At 38.4% G+C, this 23,590-nt stretch overlaps 1 protein-coding gene across 2 annotated transcripts in view; it reads left to right on the forward strand.

Moving 5' to 3' along the window:
- The window catches only part of EEFSEC (eukaryotic elongation factor, selenocysteine-tRNA specific), a 120,476-nt gene that overhangs the window by 23,182 nt on the left and 73,704 nt on the right, over positions 1-23,590 (forward strand). For both annotated transcript variants that reach the window (XM_064667524.1, XM_064667523.1), the window contains exons 2-4: positions 9,787-9,994; positions 11,489-11,585; positions 14,485-14,649. In XM_064667524.1, the coding sequence (XP_064523594.1) occupies positions 9,807-9,994; positions 11,489-11,585; positions 14,485-14,649 (450 nt within the window). In that variant the 5' untranslated portion in view covers positions 9,787-9,806. The remainder of the gene's footprint in view (positions 1-9,786; positions 9,995-11,488; positions 11,586-14,484; positions 14,650-23,590) is intronic.

The following is a 23,590-nucleotide window of genomic DNA, read 5'->3' on the forward strand; positions in this document are numbered from 1 at the left end:
TATAGACATGTAGTGCAAAACACAAACAAACAAAACCCCACCAGAAAAACCCAAACAAACCAGATTTGCAACATGAATTGTAATAACCCAACTGATATCTTCTGTGCTTTCTCTTGCTTTCAAGTGTACAAAATAATAATTTTTGCTACTATATGCCATAGATTGTACTCCAGGGCTGATGAGTTGTATAATGACATTCAGTCTAAAATGTTAAGTAACTTTAGTTTTGTACAGTGTCCTAAATATTTAACTTCTCAGCTTCACTGCTGTCTGTATTTGCATATACATATATATGAATGACACATTAAAAAGTTAATGTTTGCTAATTAATTCACAATTTATGCGTTTTCGACTTCAAGCCAAGAAAGAAATTAAAGCAGTTGAAATACCACAGCGTTGTGCAATTCAGCAAATGCTACCTTTTTTTTGTAGCAGTCATCTGTGTCTACTCGGAATGACTGTTGCTTTTCTAGGGTCTGTAGGCTTTTTTAAACCCTACTGCAGTTAATGTTTTCAGCATTAAAATAAGTAGAGATCTCTTCTGGATTCTGTCCAGTTTGTGCCTTGTCCATATAGAAATTCAGATCTAGTAATAGGTAGCATTACAGAGAAGAACTTTACTACATATGGAGGAAAGATGATATCTTCTCTTGTATGGTGCTTTACCTCCATTTTTATACATGCTATGTATTACATGGCATTTCTTGTTACAAGGCAAGGATTGTTTGCTTTACTGTGCCCTCACTGTCTATAGGATTCTCATTTCGGGTGGTTTTCTGGTTTTCTTCAGAAGTATTTTGAAGAACAGGAATTTAAATGCCAGACCCTAGTAGTCACTTACCTGGTTTGTTACATTTTCTTTGGAAACAGTCAAAGCGAATGTTTTGGAGGGTTAAAGCAAGAAAGTCAGTGATGGAATGAAGTGTCCCTTGCTTTAAATTTCATTTTAGTATCTTTTACACAGGATAAAATCATAAATTTTTTATAAACAATGGAATTTCATCCAACTGGATGTAGCTTTAAAAATCTTAATGATGTGAATATCAAAGCTGCATTTTTATTTGTCTGAAGACAAATGGTATGTAGCAGCACTGAGTTTGGGTTGTTGTGCTATTTACTGTCACATAATTGATTGTGCTCTTTTATTGGAGGTGTGTTATTTCCCTTTCTCTTGTTCAGCTTCACTTGCTTTTGTCATTGCATGCTGTTAACATGGATTTTTCTTTGTAAGTGAAGTTGTTTTTGAAGGATTTAATTGTATTTGTCTTGTTTCCTTTTTTCTTTAAGGAATCTTTTAAGTTTTCTTTTCTGGAAAGTGACTAGCTCTAAATGCACTATTTTGTTTCAATATTACACTGTATATAAGGTCAAGTCTAATACTTTACCTTTTTTGGCTGCTCCTACACATAAAGCAATTTTGCATTGAGTAGCATAAAATGACATTTCATAATTTTCTGAAGTAGTGGCACTAGTTTTGTGTGTATATATATGTGTGCTTAGATTTCTTCCAGTGCTTCCTAACAATACTGTTTATTCAGCTTTAAGTTTCTCTGGAATTCCTCAAGCTGGTGTTTCAAGGACAGCTTGTCCTGCAGCAGTGTCCCTCCCCTAGAAATGGGAGGTTTGCTTTGCTCTTTCCTCTTTTCCCTTTGCAGCTCCTGGCTGTTTGGTCCTGCTGCCTCCCCTGTGCCAGCTCTGGCTGTCCCTGGGCGCTGCAGCAGCTGGGTCACCTTTGTCAGCTTCAGGGAGAGGTGTCTGGTGTGGCTGAGTTGAACTGACTGGTCTGAGCTTCAACTTTTGCCATTCATCTGATCCTCTGTGAGCTGTGGGAGACCTGAATAAGCACAGTAGGAACTTCCCAGCTCAGGGAACTGCAGTCTCCATGACCAGGTGCCAGAGCAAATGCCTTTTCACTGCTCCACTTCACTGACAAGTGCTTCTAGGTGTACCTGACTATGTACACATAGTGATGGAGATCAGTGCAATACCAAGTAAAGCGTGTGTTTTGCCCTGGTTTAAAACCACTAGTGACTTCTATTTGTGAGTCTTTGGAGGAAGGATTCTCTTTAATTGTATGTAATTTTTACAAAACTACGTGTAATTTTGATGTGTGTTTATCCAGTGAATTTAGTTTGATTGCAATGAAGGCTTCCTGGTTTTGCCTTGTTTTGGAATAGTCTCTCTTCTGTAGTAGTGGAAATGACAGAAGTGTTCAGACATTTCTCAGACTGGTGCTCTTGGTTTTCCTCACAAGAGGCTTTCTCTGAAGAGGCTAAAGACAACGTGGGACTCCTTACATCCTTGTAAAGGATCTTTTGATAATCTTCTTTCTTCGTGTGTTGTAATGCCTTTTTTGAGTGCATTTTCATTTTAAAGTTTGTTTGTGTGAGGTTTTTTTTTCTGTAACTCTTCCATTTAATGTAAGCTTATTCCTGTGTGCAATATTGCAATAACTAGACCAGCATACAGTAGTAAATTATTGGAAGATGTTCCTCAGTCTTTCTTAGCATGATCTTCATAAAGGTCTTAACAACTCTGTTTGTGCTACTCAGCACGGCCAGTCAAGCTCTAATCACTATAGACATTTCCTCCTTTTGAAGAACAAAATTGTTTCTGATACAAATAAGTTAGAACTTATTCAAACAAGATAGATCCTTGGATGACTTGACAGAGGAGAGCATAGAGGCCTTCATTGTTTTTATGCTCTTCAGAACAACACGGCACACTGTTTCATCTGGGAGATGAGGTATAAAGTATATTCCGAGGGGATTCTTGGGTGAGGTCTTTTGCGAAAGAACATAGTTGAACTCATGTTTACAAATAAATAACAGGTTAAAACAAAGAAATAAAATAAATAACAAATAAGAGAGGAGTTATTTGTGTATAAGAAATGGACTTCTTGCCATTATGCCCTTATTTCTGTACTGGTTTCCCTTTCTAGCTCTCAGTTTAAGACCAACCATAGTGGCTGGTTTTCATCTAAAGAGAATTTGTGCAATGACATAATGCTTCTAATTGTAAGCTTTACTGTGCGTTCAGAAAGAAGTGGGTTGCCAGTCAGATGCTTGCTACCAGAGGTATTCCAAATTGTCCAGAGTTCGAAGCTGCACAGCTCTTTGTTTGAACTTACTGATATCCTGCTTTGGATACAGTGGTGGGATGCCTGAACTCCATGAGTTCCTTTTCAAAGTGTTTCCTAACAGGAGTTGTATCAGTTTTGATCCATGATTTGCATTGCTTTGCAGAGGGTTTCTTCATGTGTAATTCATGCTTTCCAGTTGCGTGCATGCCTCTTCTGCCCCCTCACACCTCCTATTTCTGTTTGAATTTTGGGAGATTTCGTATCCCGTCAAACGTTTTCCTTATTCATCACAGTGCCTCTCCTAAGGTAACTAGCAAAATCCTGTGTGACTTGTAGCATCTCCCAAGGTGTTACTCTATATGAGAAGAGGGAATAATTTAGTTGTTTCTGAATAAAGTTTCTTAACAAAAAAAAAACAGAGAGGGGGTTGGGAAGGGGGAAGTTGCATACTCACTGCATGATATAGACAATATTTCCTGCGACAGGAGATACTAACCTCAAAGAATTTAAAATAAAACATCGATTTTATTATTTTTTTTGAAAGTGGAATAGGGGAGGCAAAAATGGTAGAATAGTTGGTCTTTTTATCCCATGTGCAGATGAAATTGATTAAACCTTAAAAACTCGCCTCAGTCCACCCGGTTTATTAATTGAAGAATTTCCTCTTCCCTAGAATGGGAAGTGCACATTAAAACAGAGCTTTGCCCCTGAGTAGCAATGATACTTGAGAACAGTACATTTTCTACAATCCTATTTTCTCTTCTACAGTAAAGGAAATCCTAACATGGTAAAAAGCATATTTTAAAAAAAAAAAAGGTATGTTTAAGGAAGTCCTCTTTCATTTCCTTGTAAAGCATGAAATCAAATTATAGCCCATGGCCCACAATTATTTTATTTTTACATTTCAAATTCCATTTTCTGCTTCCTTTTGGTGCCTGTGAACAGGAGTTGTACTGTTTGACTAAAGTCAGCTAAAAAGATTACCACAAACAGGACACAGTAGTTTAAAGAAGCCCTGAGTCAGAGTCTCTGTCTATGTTCCATTATTGTGTGGTGTGCAAAACTTCCCCCTCATTCAAGAGGGACCTGACCTGTTTTCTTCTTCCCTCCACTACCCAGGTTTTACCTTTCAGAGTCAAATCAGCTTTATATTGATGGATTATGGGGAATCTGCTTGCCAAAACAGTACAACTTGTAAATGCTCTTATATTCTTGATGTGTATTTGGTAAAGAGAAAACAATTGAGGTTCTGCCTATTTACTGAAAATGCCTTTTGGATTTCCTTCTCAGTAAGGATGGAATGAGCATCTAGTTCAGTGCTTGGAGGTTATAATGGAGTAGTTCTGAAAGTGGACCGAGTGCATGTATAATAAAAGAGTAATAAATTTTTGGAACTGATAAAGTAATACAAGAGGCTGAAATGTTTTGGGTCTTGTTTGTTTGGGTTGATTTGTTTGGTTGTTTTTTTCCTAGACCTAATAATGTCCTTTTTTTCTACCTTACTGTAAATGTTACACCGTGGTACTACCACAGCTCAGTCTGGCAGTTTGGGTGTATCATTTACAAGCATGCAACAGGTTGCACAAGCAGAAGGTATTTTGAGTTCATGTGCATGCAGAACTGAAACAACCTCTGTGATCAAGGTTGAAGGATATTTTTTTATTTTAAGATGTAATGTTCTGTTCTAAAATAAAACATGGCTGTTATAGTGCTTTATGGTTTTTAAAAATGCAGCCTGTAGCTTGGGTACTCCCACTGGTGTTACCCTGTGAATACTGGTGTAGCAAATGCGGGGTTTATTAATTGTATGTTTTTGTGTAAGGATGTGACACAGTAGCATGTAAACGTTGCAGAGCTTGTCTACTTTAGCTGCAGTGAGCAAGATCAAGTGTGCTTTACTTATTGTGTGGAAATCAAAGGTGGGTGCAACACTAAACATGTTTACGAGGACTGAGTTTAATGAAGGGGATGAAGGTCTGAAGCCTTGTTGCCTGGAACTCTGAGTGGGCCTTTCTTCCTATTTCAGTAAAGGTTTGAAGATATATTATACAAAATAATGCAAATGCAGAGAATGCAGTGCATTTCATCCTAAAGGTTAAAAGTTCATCAATACATCCTTTTATTAATGCATACTATTCTTTTTCGTTGTACTCAGGCAGTAGCTGGTGAGTTCTTTCAGGCTCCAAGGGTGAGAGCTAGCTAGGAATGATGGTGGTGCAAGTGGTATCATTTTGCTCTTCCCTTGGAGAAATTGAGCCAATTGCCAGTTTAGGGAAACTTGAGTTGCTGTATTCTGTGCTTTTGAAAATTGTTATAATCCGTGACATCTGTGTTTCAACTAGTGTCATGAATAGAGAGTAATAAATTACTTCCCCAGTGACTGTTTATAATCAGATACTCCCCAAAATTCAGGAGCAAGAGTGGGTTGTGACTGTTCAAAGCAGTAGCTAGACTTTATCTTGTCTGTGAAGGTGTTTTTCTTATATCTGAGTTCAGTGTTCCCTGTCACTTTTGTGGTACAAGTGAGTGCTGCTACCTCCAGGTTTAGCTGGCACTTGCAGTTTTTGTGATGCTATGCTGCTGGTCTTGTGTTTTGCCTGTATCTGGCTGTCATCCAGATTCTCTCAGTTCATGTTTTATCTTTCTTGTTTGTTTTTCTTCACTCTGACTATCTACTTTATTTTTGCTGTGGTTTAGCTGCTTATCTTTGCCATATAATTCCCATCTTTTCCTACCCGCTTGTGTTCTCTGATGACAACTAGTTTGTTTCATTTGTTTTTTTTGCAGGGCTTCATCTGAGCCTTGTGTCATCACACAAACGGTACTCCAATAGTTGATCTTTCATTTTCAAGCAAAGTGAGAAATCACTCATCGGGATTTATCTGTCTGAATGTTCTTGAACAGTTCTTTCATAGATGAAGTGGCAAATAAAGAGTGACACCCCTGTTTTTTCTGTAGAAGAAATAATTTGAGTATCTTAGTTTAACTTTGTCACTGATTCTATATGACTTTCTATATGACCTATATGCAGATAAAATATTTTTGATTGCTGTGCTTCCTTATACACAGACCTGTCCTTTGCATGTGTCTCTACTTTGTTCAGAATAATTTCAAACCATTTGCCTTCTTTGAAGGCTGGAGGAACACTCAACTCCTCCATAATCTCTTCCAGATCACTCTTCTTAACTGTGTGGGACCATATCCTGTCTCCTTTTTTGAGCAAAAGCTGAGTGTTTCAGTTCTCTGTTCCATTTCACACAAGAGCACATGGCTGGCATTCTGTAGTCAGATAGTGCAGGTTTATTGAGTGATATTTTCACCATGTTTTATTCTTGTTGCTATTTTTGGAGTCTCCACTTGGTATGGCTGTATTTATTTTATCTTTACAAGTGAGATTGGATTACTTGAGAATACTCATATAATCTATCCTCACTTCACTGTTCCTAGTTAAATCTTACTCTGCTGTTGAAAATGATTCAGAAATGTTGTTTCTTTCATTGACTGAACTCTGATATGATCATGAGCTGACTGTTTACTAGTGTGCTAGAGATGATGTAAGTAGTGAATATGAAGTTAAACATATTCTAGGTCTACTGTTACCACTTGCATGCTATTAGAGCAAGTGTACTGAATGAGATGTTCCATGTTAAATGGGGGACAGTTACAGTTTTGTCAAATGACCTGTCAGCTTTCCTGATTGGGAATGTTACATTTGTGAATCCCTGTGCACTGTATTTTGACTTCTCTAGATTTTGTTCTAGTATTTAATGGACTCTATGCATGGATGATGGGCAACTAAGAAAATAGGTTCTTGAATAAAACAAAATGTAAAACTGTGTAGGAGAAGATTGAAGGATTGGGAAGAAGGTGAGTTGTTAAAGATGACTCAAAGAGGAAAGTTAAGGAACTAAATTTTAGCATTAGTTTTTTGCCTTGTTACCCAAGGGTTCTGTAAACTTGAGCACTCATGCCTTGCTATGCATGAGTAAACATGTACCAAACATCCTGATGCCTTGGGGAGAATGCAGTCAAAAGTATTTCTGTCAATGCTGTCCCGATCTTTCCCTTGGTTCCATGGCTCTGTTGAAGGGCAGCAGCTTCCCACCCTGCTTGTGTGCCAGCTCTCTGCCTGCCATGTCTTCTCTTCCATCTTGTGCCATCTCTTACAAACTGTGGCCAGTCAGCACGTTAAGGCTTTGCAGGAGACACAGTAGCTGTGCCGACAATGTTTGTGAACTTGTGTATGCTGCTGTTTCCTTGACTTGTAATATTTTTTTTGTCTGGAGTGTCATGGTGTGTTTTCTGGGGTTTCTGGAGTTTTTCCATGGACTGTACAGTTATTTTTCCTTTGTTCATCTTGTCTTTGCTATGAAATGCCCCGAGTAGACATTCTTGACCTTCTAGCAACTGGACTGATGATTTTTGTGGCTCTTTTAAAGTATTGCTAATAGATTCATACATACAGCAATTGTAAGCATTTGTTTTATAGCAAATCAAAGCAGTTGATTTAGTGTTCCAAGATAAAGTGGCCCTTGTACTGAAACTGCATATAACAGTTCAGTGCAGATTTTGTCTCCTGTTGAAATGAGGGATACCTGTTATATACACTATATATAATGGATCTTATCAGCCACCCTTTTCAAGGCCAGGTTTGGGTCTGGTTACTTTGGCTTAACTTTGGATCATGAGGGTTGCTATGCTTTAGAAATCGTAGTACAGTTATCTAAGGCTAAAGCTGCAACATCAATTTTTTACTAGGTGTCCTTTTAGTAGTATTAATAATCCATTGGACTTGATGGTTTGGTTTTAATTATTAATTAATTATTAATTAATTAATATTTTAATTATTAATTCCCATTCATTTTAAGGATGACACCTCTGTAGTGAGAATTACTGTGTGGTACAGTGTAAGACAAAACATGTGTGTTAAGTGTAAAAAAGCCCTGCTGTATGTACTTGTAAAAGTGGATCCATTCTGATTATTAACTATTTTGTCCTACTCAAAACTATTTTCATGCTGTTTGTTCTCCTTGCTTCCTGACCTTTAGGTCTGCACTTGTGTGGTGTATAGTCTGAGCCTTTGGTAGAGCCTTGATGACTTCTGTGTTGTAATTTAAGCAAGTTCTAAATCAATACAATTCTTGAAACAATAAAAATACAAACTACTTTTGAAGATATAACATCCATCCAAAGTTTGTTAGGGTGAGATATTTGAAACTATTAGTGAAAATTCTGATGAAACGTTGGAAATGTCATAATTATCCCACTAGTGTTCTGAAGCATTCATTAGCATTCATTATTACAAGATGAAAGCTCTGGTAGGTTGAAAATAGTCATTTGTAAATGTAATTTTTTTTTTTTTACTGTTGTAGTTCCCACCCGCTCATTCACCCCTGCACTTCAACCTTGGACTGATTTCCTATCCTGAGTTCATGGGAATTAGGAACAAGGGTAGCTGTTGTCATAGCCATTGTAAAAGCCTTAAAAAAAAAAAAAAAAAGGCAGGAGGAAGGCTGGAGAGGGTGAAGGAACAAGGAACAGTTGTATTGATTTCTTGTTCTTCTCATTTAAGGCAAATATTAAAAGTACTTAAGTTCAGAATGCTGCAGTTTTATGTGATTTCTAGCTTCTGCCATCTTTCAAAATGTGTTTTTTTGACATATAATTTTCTGGTAGTTCAACTTTAAATTTTGTTTTAGTTTTTTATATTTAAACTTTGTCAATATTAAGGTCTGTTGCACTTTACTATTTTGGTATTCAGTATTTCAGTTACCTGGAATGAAACAAGAAAATTCGGAATATAATTAGTGGAAAGCCCAACATTCATCAAAAGCTTCCTTGAAAACAAATTTGAATCCGTGAAATTCAGGTTGCTTCAATGAAAAGATTAAGGGTTCATGACAACAATACTTTGAAAAATCAAAGTAATCCATAAGCATGATAGGTAACTTCAGTGTAAAATTTAGGAGCTTTTTCATGAAGGGATCTAAGAATCAGATCTTTGTTGCCTGTGTTTGAGATTACATGTTCAAGTTACTCAGATGTGAATTGGGAGTAAGTGGCAATATAGTGCAGGTTTATGAATCACCTCTTCCTCATGTTGAGGGATTGTAGGAATTTCTTTAGACTTGGGATAAACTTGCCTCTGGTGGTGATCACTTTGTTTTCACTTTTATCAAATTTTGGGCTTTGAAAGAAAAATGGTAGGAAGCAGGTAGGGACTGAGGATTGTTGATGTACTTATGGGGCATGTGGTTGGCTCTTGTTGGGGTTGCTCTGAGAGTGCAACTCTCTGCAGTGTTACTGTGTTTCTTCAGCTCTATCGTATTCCTACTTAGCTTCTTAGATTATAATTTTTAATTGAGGCAAAAGTCATGCTTGTGTTGCTGCAAGGTTAATTTTCTTAGCACTTTTTTAAAAGACAGTGATAACAGCCTTGGACTTGAACTGTCAGTGTGGGGGAATATGTAAACTACCACATTCTTCAGTATTTTTTTATGATCTGATGGTAGCATATAACAGCTTAAATTCCTGAGGTCTTAATTTCAAAAGAGCCATACAGTCAGTGCATACTTTGACGTGTGTTTTGTTTGTCTTTCTGGGTATTTGTACATCTCCTGACATTTTTTATGGTAGCTATTTGAGAAAATGATCCTTAATCTTTTTTTATGCTGCTGCCATACTGACTGTGAATTCTCCTCCAGGTGCCCAGATTATCGATTTGATGATGCTTGTAATAGATGTGACAAAAGGGATGCAGACACAGTCAGCAGAGTGCTTGGTAATTGGGCAAATTGCCTGCCAGAAGATGGTGGTGGTTCTGAACAAAATAGATCTCCTTCCAGAGGGAAAGAGACAAAGTGCCATTGAGAAGATGACTAAGAAAATGCAGAAGACCTTGGAAAATACGAAGTAAGTGAACAGCGATATTAACACCTGACTTGTAACAAAATGTTAAACAAAAATTATCAGCATTTCCCTTCCAATGTGCTTCTAAGCATACCGAGACATCTAGCAGAGATAATGAGAAGAGAGTGAAAAGATTGCTGGAAACTCAAGTACCATTCCAAATTCACATGTGCAAGTATCATTTGTAGAGAAGTATTTTCCTATAATTAAGCTTTTCAGTTTAATAACAAAAAGAATACCCAGGTGAAAAGTTTTGAGTCTGTTTAGTTGGTTTTGTTTGTTGTGGGGGTAGGTGTTTTCTGGGTGTGTTGGGGGTTTTTTGTTTGGTGTTTTTTTTTTACCCTGTGTTCTTGGTTTTGTTTTTTTTTCTTTCTTTTTGGTTGTTTCTTTGTTTGTGTGTGGGGTTTTGTTTGTTTTCTGGGGTTTTTTCTATTGTTGTTGTTTTTGTTGTTTTGTTTGTTTTTTTAGCCTTTGGGCTTGCAACTTTGTTATAATCTGCAAGTCTGTTTCACTCCACAGAAAATGAAAGTGTTAGGAAATCTGCTTAAATGAGGATGAAAGCTGTGATTGCACCAATTAGAGATAGCAGAATGATGGAACTTTATATAATGTAATGTGACTCTGGCTGGGACAATATTTGAGGTACATTCATTATGAGGTACATAATGAATGAGGTGTAGTGAGGTTCGTGAGTGGAATTGTGGCTGGTTTTGAAGTGCGAAAATAAAATATTTGTTTAGTGGTTACACAAACTGAAGCACAGCTTTGCTTTGGTCAGGGATGTAAGGTGACATAACTGTTGGGTCACATTTTGATTTGAAGAATCTGAGGAACAGGATTCAGTGAGCAGAGGAGAGAACAAAAATTCAGTTTGTGCATGCGCTGTCTGTGCTTTGTGGTGCTTTGAAAGCACTGCTGACCTGGCTGTGATTGCAAAGTGCTTGTCCTGTTTTATCAGGCTGGGGTGTTTCTTGGCAGCCTCTTTACCACTTGACTTTGAATCTCAAATGCATGGGTTTTAACTACTTTTTTTGTTTCCAAACTACTCTTGTTAGTTGGACATATGCTGAGACCATTTGGCAGCTGCCTCTGAACCCAGACACTTGGCAGTGAGGTTTTTTTGATTGGGTTTTTTTTAATAGTTTATTTGTTGATAATGATTTTCACTACACATACAGGCATGCATGTACAATTCCACAGCAGTAAGCAAAGCTGAGGTCTGTTGCAGCTGTGGAGTAGGTGTTGCCATCAATGCTGGGAAAATTATTGTGGTGTTGTCAGGAAATTATATAGAAGGTGGGAAAAAAAATAGGCAGGGGAAAGTAACTGTTGTATATTTGAATAGTTTGATACTGGTAAGTTGTCACTGACTATGGGGAAGAGTGGAGAAATTGGGATTTCAGGGAACTTCTAGCCTTCAGGTGAGCCTGGAACTACTTTATATTGACACATATAGGAGATGTGTGGTCTAATGGTGGGAGTCTTTCTCTCTTTCAGGTTCTGTGGGTGTCCTATTGTTGCTGTTGCAGCAAAGCCCGGTGGACCGGAAGCCCCAGAGTCTGAGACTCCACTGGGTGTTTCTGAATTGATTGAGGTACCTGCTGAAGAACATCATAATAACATAAAACATGCTCAAACTTTTCTCTTAAGTCTTTTTGAGTACAGTGAATTAGTATCTAGAGTTGAGGAACTCCTGCATTAATTCCAGTTTTGAGGAATCTGGTTCTTTAGGGATTCCTTTCAGTGAATTGAGAAGTTGAAGTTACATGCCCCAAAAGTGGATCTCCTTTTTCAACTACTAGGCTACAAAGCCTTTGAATAGTTGTGTCTTAAGAAATGACCATGCACAAGTGTGCTGAAATTGTCTATTAAGTTGTAAAGAGTTAGGAAGAATAGTGAATAAAAAACAGCTTTAAAATTCTGCCAAATCTGTGGTAGGTGTTGTTTTATAGTTGTACTATAGTTAAGGAAACAGGAAAGTTGTAAAGTCAGGCACTCAAAAGTTACACATTGGGAATTGTCTCCTACCTCCATGTGTGTATTATGGTCCAGTGTTCAATTGCATGATTCTTTATTATAAACCCCCCCTACCTTACTTCTTGCACAGGATGGACAGGACTCAACCAGTGAGCAGTTAGTCCATATTTTATTTTAATTCTCATTATTCTCTGTGTGGCCTCATGACTCCATTCAAATACTGCTTTGCATTCAGAGTAATTAATTTCCTCCTGGAGTTTTCTTGGCACACATCACTGTGGTCTTGAGTACTTGGCAAACAGTTAAATTTACTTCCAAAACACCTATGGGAACTGTAGAGGTGACTTTAATCCATATTTAGATTGGAAAGTTGAGGCACAAAGGAGCTAAGTCCACTGAGTTTACTAATTTTAATTGCCAAATTTAAGGAAACTAGGAACTATTTTGGGACATGCTTGTGTTCAGATCATAGTACCTGCCAATTCTGATTTCAGTTATGAGTGCTTAGCACTTCTGTTAAGCTTTGGGGTTTCTGTTTGGACAGTCTGAGGTGTATAGTCAGTGATTACCTGTAGAAATTTCATTTTTGTGAGAATGACAATACATGGGAGTTCTGTCCTAAGTATAGAATCCATTCTCTAAAGAAACACGGCCTGCCTTCATGGTGAAACCATCTTCTCTGATACCCTGCCTTGCTTACTGCTTGTCTTACACATCTGCAAAAGATAAAAAGCATGGCCTGCATTTACCCTGTGTTCTGAATGAGATAGGGCCTGAGAAAAACTATATCATTGTGCAACTAACATTATATCAGACCCATATGAACAAAAGAAGACTTTAAGCAAACTGTTGCTTAACAGGTATCCTCAGTTTCAGCGATGTGGGTTGTTGTTTGGTTGGAGTGTTTTGTTTCTTTGGTTTTTCTGGGGAGGTGGGGAGGAAGAATACCTTCTCAGATGTTCAAAACCTTAAATTATATGGCATGAAGCATATACTGTGAAGGGCAGGATGCTTAAAATAACTGAGGGCAGTTTGTAGCTTGTAGTAGACTTGCCATCCTTTCTGTGAATTAGCTTTAGGCAAAAGCAGCATCTTTGCCCTGGAGGGATGCTGCTGTTATTTGCAGACAGCTGAAAGTAGTTCTTAAACAGAGGCATTATTCTTTGAGAACTTGTCAGATTCTGATTTGGATGCTGCCAAATTTAAGACTGTAAATTGCTGAAGTTAAGGTGCAGTATCAGTCATCAAAAATTCTAGGGATGTCTAGCCCAGGGCAGCCTGGCTTGTATAAAGGCAGGACATTGCACAGAGCTGCTGAACAGTGAATGCTGTATCAGCTCCCAGGCTCGTGTGACCCGAGATGGGAATGGGGGTGGGATGTAGGATGACCTTAGAACAGACTTAGTAAGAACCAGTCTACCCACAGAAATGTCTAGAGAGGAGATGTGCAAGTCCTTACTTCTGCCTTCATCTGGTTCCTGGTATCTTTACTGGAACGTTCCCCAGGGTTAAAGCCTTTGAAGAAAATACCAGTGTTGCAGCTGTTTCTGTCAACTCTGAGACCTAATATTAGAAGAGCTGGTAAATGCTTTGTGAGCCCTGCCATTGAGCTTCAAGGTATTATTCTTTCTGTCCTTCATAAGAGACTCTCCATTGTTCTGCCATTACAATTTGGGCTTAATCTGCAGTTTGACCTTAAAAACTGACATTAAAGGCAGTGCCAAGTGTATATGCTGGTGTTATAAGAGAATTAAAGATCAAAAGTGATTTGAGACAGGAGCAAACCAGTTCCTCTGAAGCACTGTTGGGTACACGACTGCCTTATTAAAATTTTCTATCTGTGATGATGCATTTTAAGAAACGTAGTATTTGTCAGCAAAAGAGAAATGCTAATCTCTTTTCTAGAGAATTTCTCTAGAAAATGGTACTTAGGTAGCTGTTTTTCTTAGTGGTTTGATCCTCCAAGAAGTGTTAACAGAAATCTGAAGGAAAAGTTGACTTTGAAAACTTAACCCAGTATAATAGCTTCTCTGGGAAGCGAGACAGAGATAGACTTTATGGGGCACTAATATCTGTATATAAGTTCATTTTCAGAAAATCCAAAAAAGCTGAAGTAGCAAAACGCACTGTAAAATTGTACTTTTGGGGTTGGGGGTGGTGAGAGGCAGAATGACACGTACAGGGCTTTTTTTTCCCTCTTTGCTTTGCTGCAGTGTTTATATTGAGTTTGGCAGCAACTTTATCGCCAGTGCGGTTTTGCTAACCAAGCTAAATGTGCAGCACCAAATCTTTCTAAGGCAGAAAATCGAACTGTTCCTGCTGCTAAGTGTGCGTCTCCTCTATGGCACACACAGTTAATTTCACATTGGTGCGTTCTAAGCTCATTGGGAGATGCCTGGAATCAGTAAAATTGCAAGCTTGTTCAATCAATCATCCGCTTGCCTTCCTTTTGCTGTGTGGCTGTCATGACTTTTCACCCAGGCATGGTGCTGCTTTTATCTTTTTTTTTTTTTCAGGTCTTGAAGTCTCAGGCTTACCTGCCATCGAGAGACCCCTCAGGACACTTCCTTATGGCAGTTGACCACTGTTTCTCTATCAAGGGTCAAGGCACAGTGATGACAGGGACTATTCTTTCTGGCTCTGTTAGCCTTGGTGACAGTGTGGAGATTCCTGCCCTGAAGGTGAGTCTCTCATTTTCACTCCCCCCGTTTTTCCTGATAGAAAGAGACACTCAACAAAGAAGAGAGTGTTCTCTTCCCATCTGAAATTATTCAATTATTTTCACGGGTTTTTTTGTACTCTACTATAACCCATATTATAACAGGAAGAGACATAGCGATTTTTAAAAAAGGCAGTCAGTAAAGTTACCTGCTCAGTAATTTAGTTGGGTGAAGAGAAGACTGACCTAGATTAGCATGTTAGACTTTCAAATTCAGAAAAGCAAGGTGGGCATGTTTCCAAGGTAGGATGTGCCCAAGGACTGAACAAGGTTTGAATGTGAGACATGCTGCAGTGAGGCGGCTTGCGAAAGAATCTGAGCAGGTAGGCTTCTAGAAATGTCTGCGAGCAAAGGAAATGACAAGGAGAGGGCATTGAAATGCTTGATATACATTCTCTTTGTTTGCTGAGGCTTTAATTGATGTCAGCATGTTCTGGGAGAACTGCTGGAATGCAGTAGGTGGCTTGCTGCCATTGGGATCTTCAGAGAGCTTGTAGAAAGTCACAGGGGCCTTTCAATGGCCTTTGAACTGCTGAACTGTTTTTACTATTTAATTACCTTAAAAGATATTCATCCTTTAAAAGAGAACAAGGTGATTTTATGCTTGGAATAGGTGAAGTCTATTCCACAGATGCTGATTTGCACTGACTTTCCCAAAATAAGTCATGACTGAGGAGTATTTTGCAGCTACCACTTAAAAATGGACCTAGCCAGTAACATTCCGGGTATGGGAAAGTTTTGGCTCAACAAGCCTGGATTGACCCCTTTTCATGTTGTCAGTATTATCTTCAAGTCATTACTATAAGGACCCTATTCTTTCATTGAGTGAACATGCTGCTTTCTCATTTTTGACTGTGCTTTGTGGACAAGTGAAGGACTAAGTGAGGCATTCTAATTTCACCTGAAATATATTGTCAGCTGACAGTCAGTTTCTGGCCAGCCTCTTCTGCGATACCTGTGGCCATCTAGTTTATATCATATTGTCCTTTCCATAGAAGTGGTTTGCATGAAAAGTGCTCTGACATGTCTGCTTCCGAGTGAAGTTCTTAATTGCCCGTATTCTCCTGTGCAGCATGCAGCCCATTTTGGGAACTGTGCTTTTAATTCCTTCAGGGAATTGTAGCTCTGGTTTCAACCTCTCCTCCTTTCTGCTTGCTGTTCCTTCCCTTTCCTGTGTCCTGTTCACAATCCTGGACCTGCCTGTGCTTGGGGTCCAAAGAGAGATAAGTAGTTAGGAGTGCAAGGCTGATGAGTGTGACATGGCTTCTGCCCAAACAGGGCCTTGCGTAGAGGGTTTGCTGCTTTCCTTTTGGCATAGCACTGGCCGAACTTCCTGTCATTTTCTGCTCTGGGAGATGGGGGTGAGACAGAGCAATTATTTCTTGCAAAGAAAGAATGCATCACTAGATTATATCTGGAAATGACCATTGAGCTTTTCATGTGTAGTCCAAGAACGTTTTGAAGAAATATATTTAGGAATAAGACTGCTTTTTGAGAATCCGTGTGAAGGAGGAAACAACAAAAACATAGTGAATAACTTGCAAATGGAGAGTAGGAAAAGCCTTAAATGGGACTTTAAAAGATGCTTTCTTCCCACCCAGGTGACTGGGAGAGTAGTCACTGAAGTGACAGCCAACTTAGCAGATAAACAGGTCGTTTGCAAAGAGAAGCCAGATTGCTAGGCTGTTATGGCATTAACAACTTCCCTCGAAGTTTTAGTTATTTTTACATTTGCTGATAATGAATTAATCCTTCCACTGCTATGTGTGAAATAGATGTGTTCGTACCTCTGAGTGATAATAGTGGTGGGCAAAGTTTTGGGTTTTTGCCACTAGCAACTTGTGAATATTCATGTTCATGTTGTACAGGTATGGAACCCAAGAGCGCAGTAAAGGGAAGCAACTTTTGTAAGTTTGAGCTGTGTGTTGTACTTACCCCTGCCAGCATCATGCAGAGCTGGGTTAGGATACCTATAAAAGGTCAAACCTTTCTCAGGCCTACAAGGTAACGGAGGAAGCACATTTCACAACACATTGTGGTTTATGACTCTCTCTGACCTTTTTTTGCCCTGACCCAGTGGTAACTGAGATTGACAGCTGGTACCCGCTGGGCATTTGGGGACATTACAAACCAGCTGCTTTTTTTAAATTTGAAGAACCCTCTCACCAAATGAAGTGGCATCACCTTCCAGTTCTACTAATGGACTTCGACATCTTTGACCGCTTGAACCTGCACAAAGGAGGGACACAGCAATTAAAAATAAACAGTGACATTCTCAAACGCCCATGCTTGCTCTGATTGAGGCTGAGAGCACCAGCAGTGCGTGGATTCCTTTATGCTTTGCCTATGTAAATTGCCATCTGGGGTTGATTATCCATATAGTGAAAAGAAAAATTATATATATGTGTTGGGCAAAAAGCTTTGACACAGCAAACAGTTCACTATCCAATTGAGTTAGTACTGTTTGCTTCCTAGCACTTGAAATCCACCTTGAAGAGAATGAACCTAGGATTTCTGCAGCAAAAATGTAGTGTTGGCAGAATTCTGAGTGTCCTTTAAGATTATTTCAGTGGTCTTTCAATCTCTACAGTCTTTCAGTTTATAAACTGTAACAACTTGTGACACTTGTATTTCTGCTTTTATAAAAGTTTCTGGAATTTGAAGAATAAGGATTTTTTCAATTTAGTTTTATTGATGGGTTTTGATTTTACTGATGTCTTAGGTATACCTACTGTAATGATTTTAGTTTCAGTGAGGATGAATGTCAAATTTTAGTGCTGCTGTGTATTTTTATAGCACACTTTAAATGAAAAAGGAAAATGTTGTGTGGTTTGTTGTTTTGTTGTTTTTTTTTTTTAAGTGGAGCAAAGGTATCTTTGCCTTCCTTATCCGGGTGAGAGGGGGAAATCATGGTGTTAATGATTCTACCTTTGGATTTCACAGTTGCAAGCACATTAGAAATGCTGGCCAATTGGATAAAACAGATAATATGTTGATATGCTCTAAAGATGCTTTAGGGCATAGAAAATATCCCAGATGGGTTAGTAAGAATCACTCTGTCTTAAGAGTTGTGAAAGATCATAGAAGAGATCAAGTCTGAATTGAGTGAGGAGGCAGAGGTAGATGTACACAGCTAATGGATATAAATCTGCCCATCCTGAAAGTGTCCACTCAGCATTGCCTTCCCTGTGATCAGGGGCTGCAGAAACCACAGGGCACGTCCGTGGCAGCCGAGTACAAAGGCCACTGTTGCGTTTGGGTTTTTTTCAGGAATTCTAAGAAGTAGAAACTTTCATTCTTTCTTTATAGTCAGGTTCCTGTCTGTCCTGTTTAATGTAATTGCTGACAAATGCTGGAGCAAGTTGGTGCAAGCTGAGTGGCTGGTGGGGGTTCAGAGCTATGTTGGAGCCCACATAAAGTACAGTGTGCTGCCACTTTGTACTGTGTGTCAGAAGTTGGGAGTGTCTTGAAGGCTGAGTATCTGTGTTAATGCTGAGCAGTTATGTTCATGTTTTTCTGTAGGGGATCATGTGGGGAATTTTGCTGCATGCTGCAGCTGAATAATGTATCTTGTGTTGTACGGTACGAAGTTATTTCTTGTGTAATAAATCATGTGGACATCCAGTCTTTGGACTGACCTTGGGAAGTGCCTCTTGAGACGTTGTCAGGTTTTTGATCTGCTACGTGTGGCTTGAGCTGTTGTCATTAAAGGGAAAGAGAAATATTCATATCGGGTAAACTTCACCATCCCAGAGGTTTGCAGTAGCCAATTGCCATTATTAGTGTTGAGCATTTCAGTCTCAAAAGTTGCAAACACGTTTATGAAATGCTTCCCTTGTAGTTGGAGAACAGTCATCCGGGTGTTTCAGTACTTTGGTGAGCTTTCAAGAGGAGGTCATGTGAGATGTCAAATATGAAAAATGTGAGAAACTTGCTTCTGTTTATCTAGTCAAGTCTCCTAGTAAATGAGAGTGTTGGTTTAAACCAGCAGTGAATTCTGTTTGGCAGGGACCTATTTGCTGTCAAATTATATTGACTTCATGAACTTCTAAGAAGCATTGTTTTGTAAGTGTGATACTGAGAAGCTTCATAGCTTCATGCACTTTCACCATATGAAAAGAGATGTTTTCTAAGATTTTTTTTTTTGTTGTCTAGATAACTTGGACTTTGTTTTGGCAAAGATTTTGTAGTTTTTCTGGCTCATACAACAAAAAAATTCTCCACTGTCTGATAGAATAACTCAAATTGCATTTGCAAGACTATTTCCTTCAAACTAGTGTAGCTATTAAAATTGTAACAGAGAGATCAGCTTTTGTCCATGTGAGTACTTCAGTCTATCCCAAGACCTGTGATTAGTGAGCTTTAGTATATGCATGTAGTGAGAAGTAGCTTTAGCTTATTTAAGGACTTTTGCACAATCAGAATTGCACAGTTAAGCTTTGTGACAGGGCATTTAAATCTCAGAAAATTGAGTTGGATCAAACCCCACTGAATTGGATCACAAAGACATTTGTATGTGGACTTAGATGGTGAAATCTTAAAGAAGTTTTTACTTCTATCTTTTTGAGTTCTTTGGGCCTCCTGATATATCCCTTCCAAATTTCAGTCAATGTTGACTGTATTTTGCCTTGCAAATAGACAGAACTCTTGCTGAATTTTCTGAGAGTATGTCTGAATACTGTTTCTACATCTGTTTTTTCCAGTGCTGCTTGGATTATTTTTGCCCAATGCTGATACAAACAGCCTTTAAAATGCTACAGTTCCTCTGCTGGGGAAGGAGTCTTGCTTGCCTTGAATGTTTTTCTTTTCATTGAAATGCTGTAAAGAAGAATAGTTCAGAAAATTGGGTTTGGGGGGGAATCAACTAAATCTAAGTGATAAAATTGTGAAATGGCAGTTCACAGTACATATTAAAATATGTGGGTGAAAAAAAGAAAAGAATTCTAAATCCTAAATCAATAAATTAAAAAAATAAGCATAATGTTATACATGCGGTTTAATTCACTACAAGAATTAAACTGTTTCTTTATTCGTCTGCCTCTTCTAAAGCATGGGTTGTGTTTTTTGGAGATTTTCTCCTTTCCTAGAAAACATCAGTGTGAATCCTACTGGTTTTGCATCTGCTATGGCATTACTTAAAAGCAAAACATGCAGGATTTGGCTTATACTGGAAAGTACTTCGCTTTCAACATTTAGGATATTATCAGTTGTTTTGGAAGAACTAAACTCCTCAGCACAGTTCCTTGTGGTTAAGTAAAGGATTAAAGACCTGATCCAGTGCCTGTGGAATGAAATTTAGATCTGGCAATAAAAACTTCTCAAATCTTTTGGCTCAATTTCTTAACAGAATAAGAATAGCAGATGCTGATCTTTTTCTAAAGATCAGTTCCCTCATTTTCAAGTATGGTTGTGTAACTTTTTACTGTGTGGTTTTTTTGGTTTTGTTTTTTATTTCTGTTTTAGTTCACACTTAAAAAAACCCCCAAACTCCCAAAACCTCAAGACCATGAAGCACAGAATCAATTTTATTTTTTTTATTAAAAACCCATTAAAAAAAATCTAGTTAACTTTAGACTTCAAAAAAAAAACCTCAGGAATAAAAATGCTCAGGAAGAGATTTCTATGTTGCCATTCTTTTGCTACCTGTTCTTGAAGTATAGTGTTTTAGTTCTTGGCAATTTAGTTGCTGGCAATTTTTAGTAAGTATCATGTAGGTACAGTAAAAAGGGGGAGCAAGATAAAGGACTTTGTGCCTTAAGTTTTATTTAGGACCAGAGATAATACTAACAGAAAAGGATCTTGATACATATCGTGAGGTTTTCAAATTTTTTGTGCTTGGTCAGAGCAGAAGGGAAGGAAGCCAGGGGAGAGCAGCCAACCTGAGCAGTGCTAATCCAAACCATACACTGTATTTTTGGAGCTTGTGTGTCTAATGTGATCTCTGTAGGCAGAGCAGTGGCCTAGTCCGTGCTGGCCAATTAACTCTTCAAATACTGAAATTCATCCCCGGTCTTTTTTTGGAGGTCTAGGTGTGCCCTGTGCTCCCTGCCAGATAGAAACAGTTGGGATACAGATTGCATTCTAATGGATGAGAAAAATTACCTATGGTATACAAGTTTTTTTCCTACAGTGAATCTGAAAAGGAAGAGAATTGTGACTTCTGCCTTGCTTCTATCCACTGAAACTGTCTTGAAATGACTGTTAGGATCAAGGCTTCACGTGGAAGTGCAGCATTTCTGGAAACAATACTGGTCTCCAAAGTAGACTTTAACTTCTGGAGTAGTTCCCTGACAGTACTTGCTTGTGCTTATCTGCAATGCTGACTGGTAGTGGTTAATGTGTGAGATAGTTTGAAATGTGTATTTTGTGCCACTCCCATGCAGGTAATTTTGCCTTAATGGTTAGAGAGTTGTTATTGCCTAAAAGCTGGTACATGGTTCAGATGGGCTCAAAATGAAAAAATAATACAGCATCATCTTGACTCTGAGTAGATGAAAGTACCGTGTGAGATGAATGTCATACTTTGATTAGATATAATGACTGATTTTCTTAGATAAATTACGTTTTTTGTGTCTAGGTTTCAGTTAACAACTTATTCCATGAGATCTGTTAGAAAAGATGAAGAAAGTTCTTATGGAAATAAAAGGTGGGAAAGAAACTGAGCTGAAGAAGTGGGAACCATTGTACTAACAGGAAAATGGTCCAGGTAGAGTTGTTCTGAGGTTGGTCCTGGCACTGCAGTGTAACAGTTCCACAAGTGACTGCATGTGCTCTCCCCTGTATGTCAGCATTCTCCTCACTAGTGTGCCATGTTAGTGTCCTCTGCTGTCTCCTTTAGGCTGCTGGCAGATGTGACTTCCATGCACAGTCTATGATGCTCAGTGTTCTGTAGCTCTTTTGGAATGTGCTGGGTCGAATGGAAGAAGCTCTGTATCCCAGTGCAAAAGCATGACACCCATGGAAAAAGTGAAATATGTTCCTGTATATCAGTGAGCAGTTTGTCTCTGGTATGGCAACACATTTGTGGATAAACAAATATTTAGGTTTGTGACTCCAAAACAAAGTTGAAAAGAAAACTAAACGTAATAAGTTATTAACATGACACCTGGCATGTAGATTTTTCTCTATTGTTTTAACTTCCTTTATCTGCTCACTTTACTTTTCTTCCTGCCTATTTCCTTTTTCTCCATCTCTAACTTCCTTTCTAGTCTGGGTTTGCTCTTGACTGATCTTTTCCACTTAAACCATAGATTAAAGAAACTTTTTTCTCTCTCCATTTTCTCAGCTGCTGTTGCAATTTTGAGTAACAATGTGGTTGTGTATGCTTTCATCCCCTCCAGTACATGGTGACTTAAAACCTCTGGTGTTTGAAACCAGCATCAGTCAGGGTCAGATGAGAAATATTAGGATGGTGTTCTTGAATCTGTTTTCATAGGTTGAAGCTAGAGTGGGGTCTGAAAGAAAAGACAAGACCTGATAAACATTGAGTGGTGTTATCTTCTCAAGGGCCGGTTCTGATACTTCCTCTACAGGACATGCCAGCTCTTGTATTGGTAGGGCTAAATGTCTTGCATTTATAATTTGTAAAGGAGTCCTGGAGCTGTCTAAAGTGGTTACTCTAAGCAGTGATTCAGCGTACAGGAAGAGAAAGGTTTCAAGTTGACTTGAGCCACGATTCGGATGCAACTGAACAAGAAGACACACGTTATTCTGAGGCTTAGTAGGTAAAGTCTTTCCTGTTGAACAGTTGCAGCTCCAGGGATCAGGTGTTGTGTACTTGGGTTTATGTACCCTGGGGTTCAAGATCAGTTTGAAACTAAGTTAATGGACATTGCTATAGTAATCAGAAAATTTCATCCAAATGCCTCTTTGTTTAAACTTTATGATAACTTCTTAAAGCGAAGAATGGCTGGTTTGTGTTTGCATAACTTGTTTGCTTAAGCATTGCTGCTGCCAGGTCATTAACTTTATTTCTTTTAATTTATCAGGTAGAATTGTTCTCCATCCAGTTCAATTGAAAACAGACCCACATGCACGTCCACATACCGCTTGAGCAGGAATCTTAGTGGAATGCTTGAATAGTAATTGGGAAGGTAACCTCCTGTATGGTAAACACAGCTTTCACATTGCATTCCTGCTGTGAATATAACGTTAGTACGAATAGACTTAGTTAGGGCAGAGAGTAACTATCATGTTTTAAATATTTAAATTCAAGTGCTGGAGGCCTTGGCAAGATTTCAGTAACCAGAATGAAGGAAGGAAGGGAATGTCACTTTTTGTTCTTCCTTGGTCATCCATGTACAGTACAATTCCTCATTTGATCAGGCTTTTAGAAGCAGAACAACTCGGCAAGTGCTGCATTAACTAAGCCACGGTCTGTTTGTTATAAAAGTTCTGCTCAGTTCTGACCACTGGCAAAGAAAGGATCTGAAAATTGAAAACATTATTTAACCAATATTACTGAAGACAAATCTGACCAAATAACAAAAAAATGAACTAGGGCATAAGGAATCTGTAATTACTCTATTACCAGAGTATTTCCTTGAAGTATTACTGTAACACCATAGTGAGTCCTCTGGTTGTCATTCCTTGTCTGTGTGTTTGAGATGAACCCACTTACCGAGCTCTAAATGTTATTCTTGGATACTGCTGTGAAAATTACATGAGAATTGACTTTGCTCTTTAAATGTTTGTTCAGTTCATCACCTGAGTCTGTGATCACATGCCTGTGACAGTGACATGTATTGTTGAAACTAAATGTAAGATGCATCTCCTCACTAAAGTATTTCCATAACTTTGTTATAATAGCTGATGCAGCTTGAATTGGAAAAGTAATACTAGAGAGTGCCAATATTTACAGTATCAGCTGGAATAATATAATTAGGTTAGCTGCCCAGATAGTA

This window comes from Pseudopipra pipra, chromosome 11 (genome assembly GCF_036250125.1).
Source record: "Pseudopipra pipra isolate bDixPip1 chromosome 11, bDixPip1.hap1, whole genome shotgun sequence".
Taxonomy (NCBI): domain Eukaryota; kingdom Metazoa; phylum Chordata; class Aves; order Passeriformes; family Pipridae; genus Pseudopipra; species Pseudopipra pipra.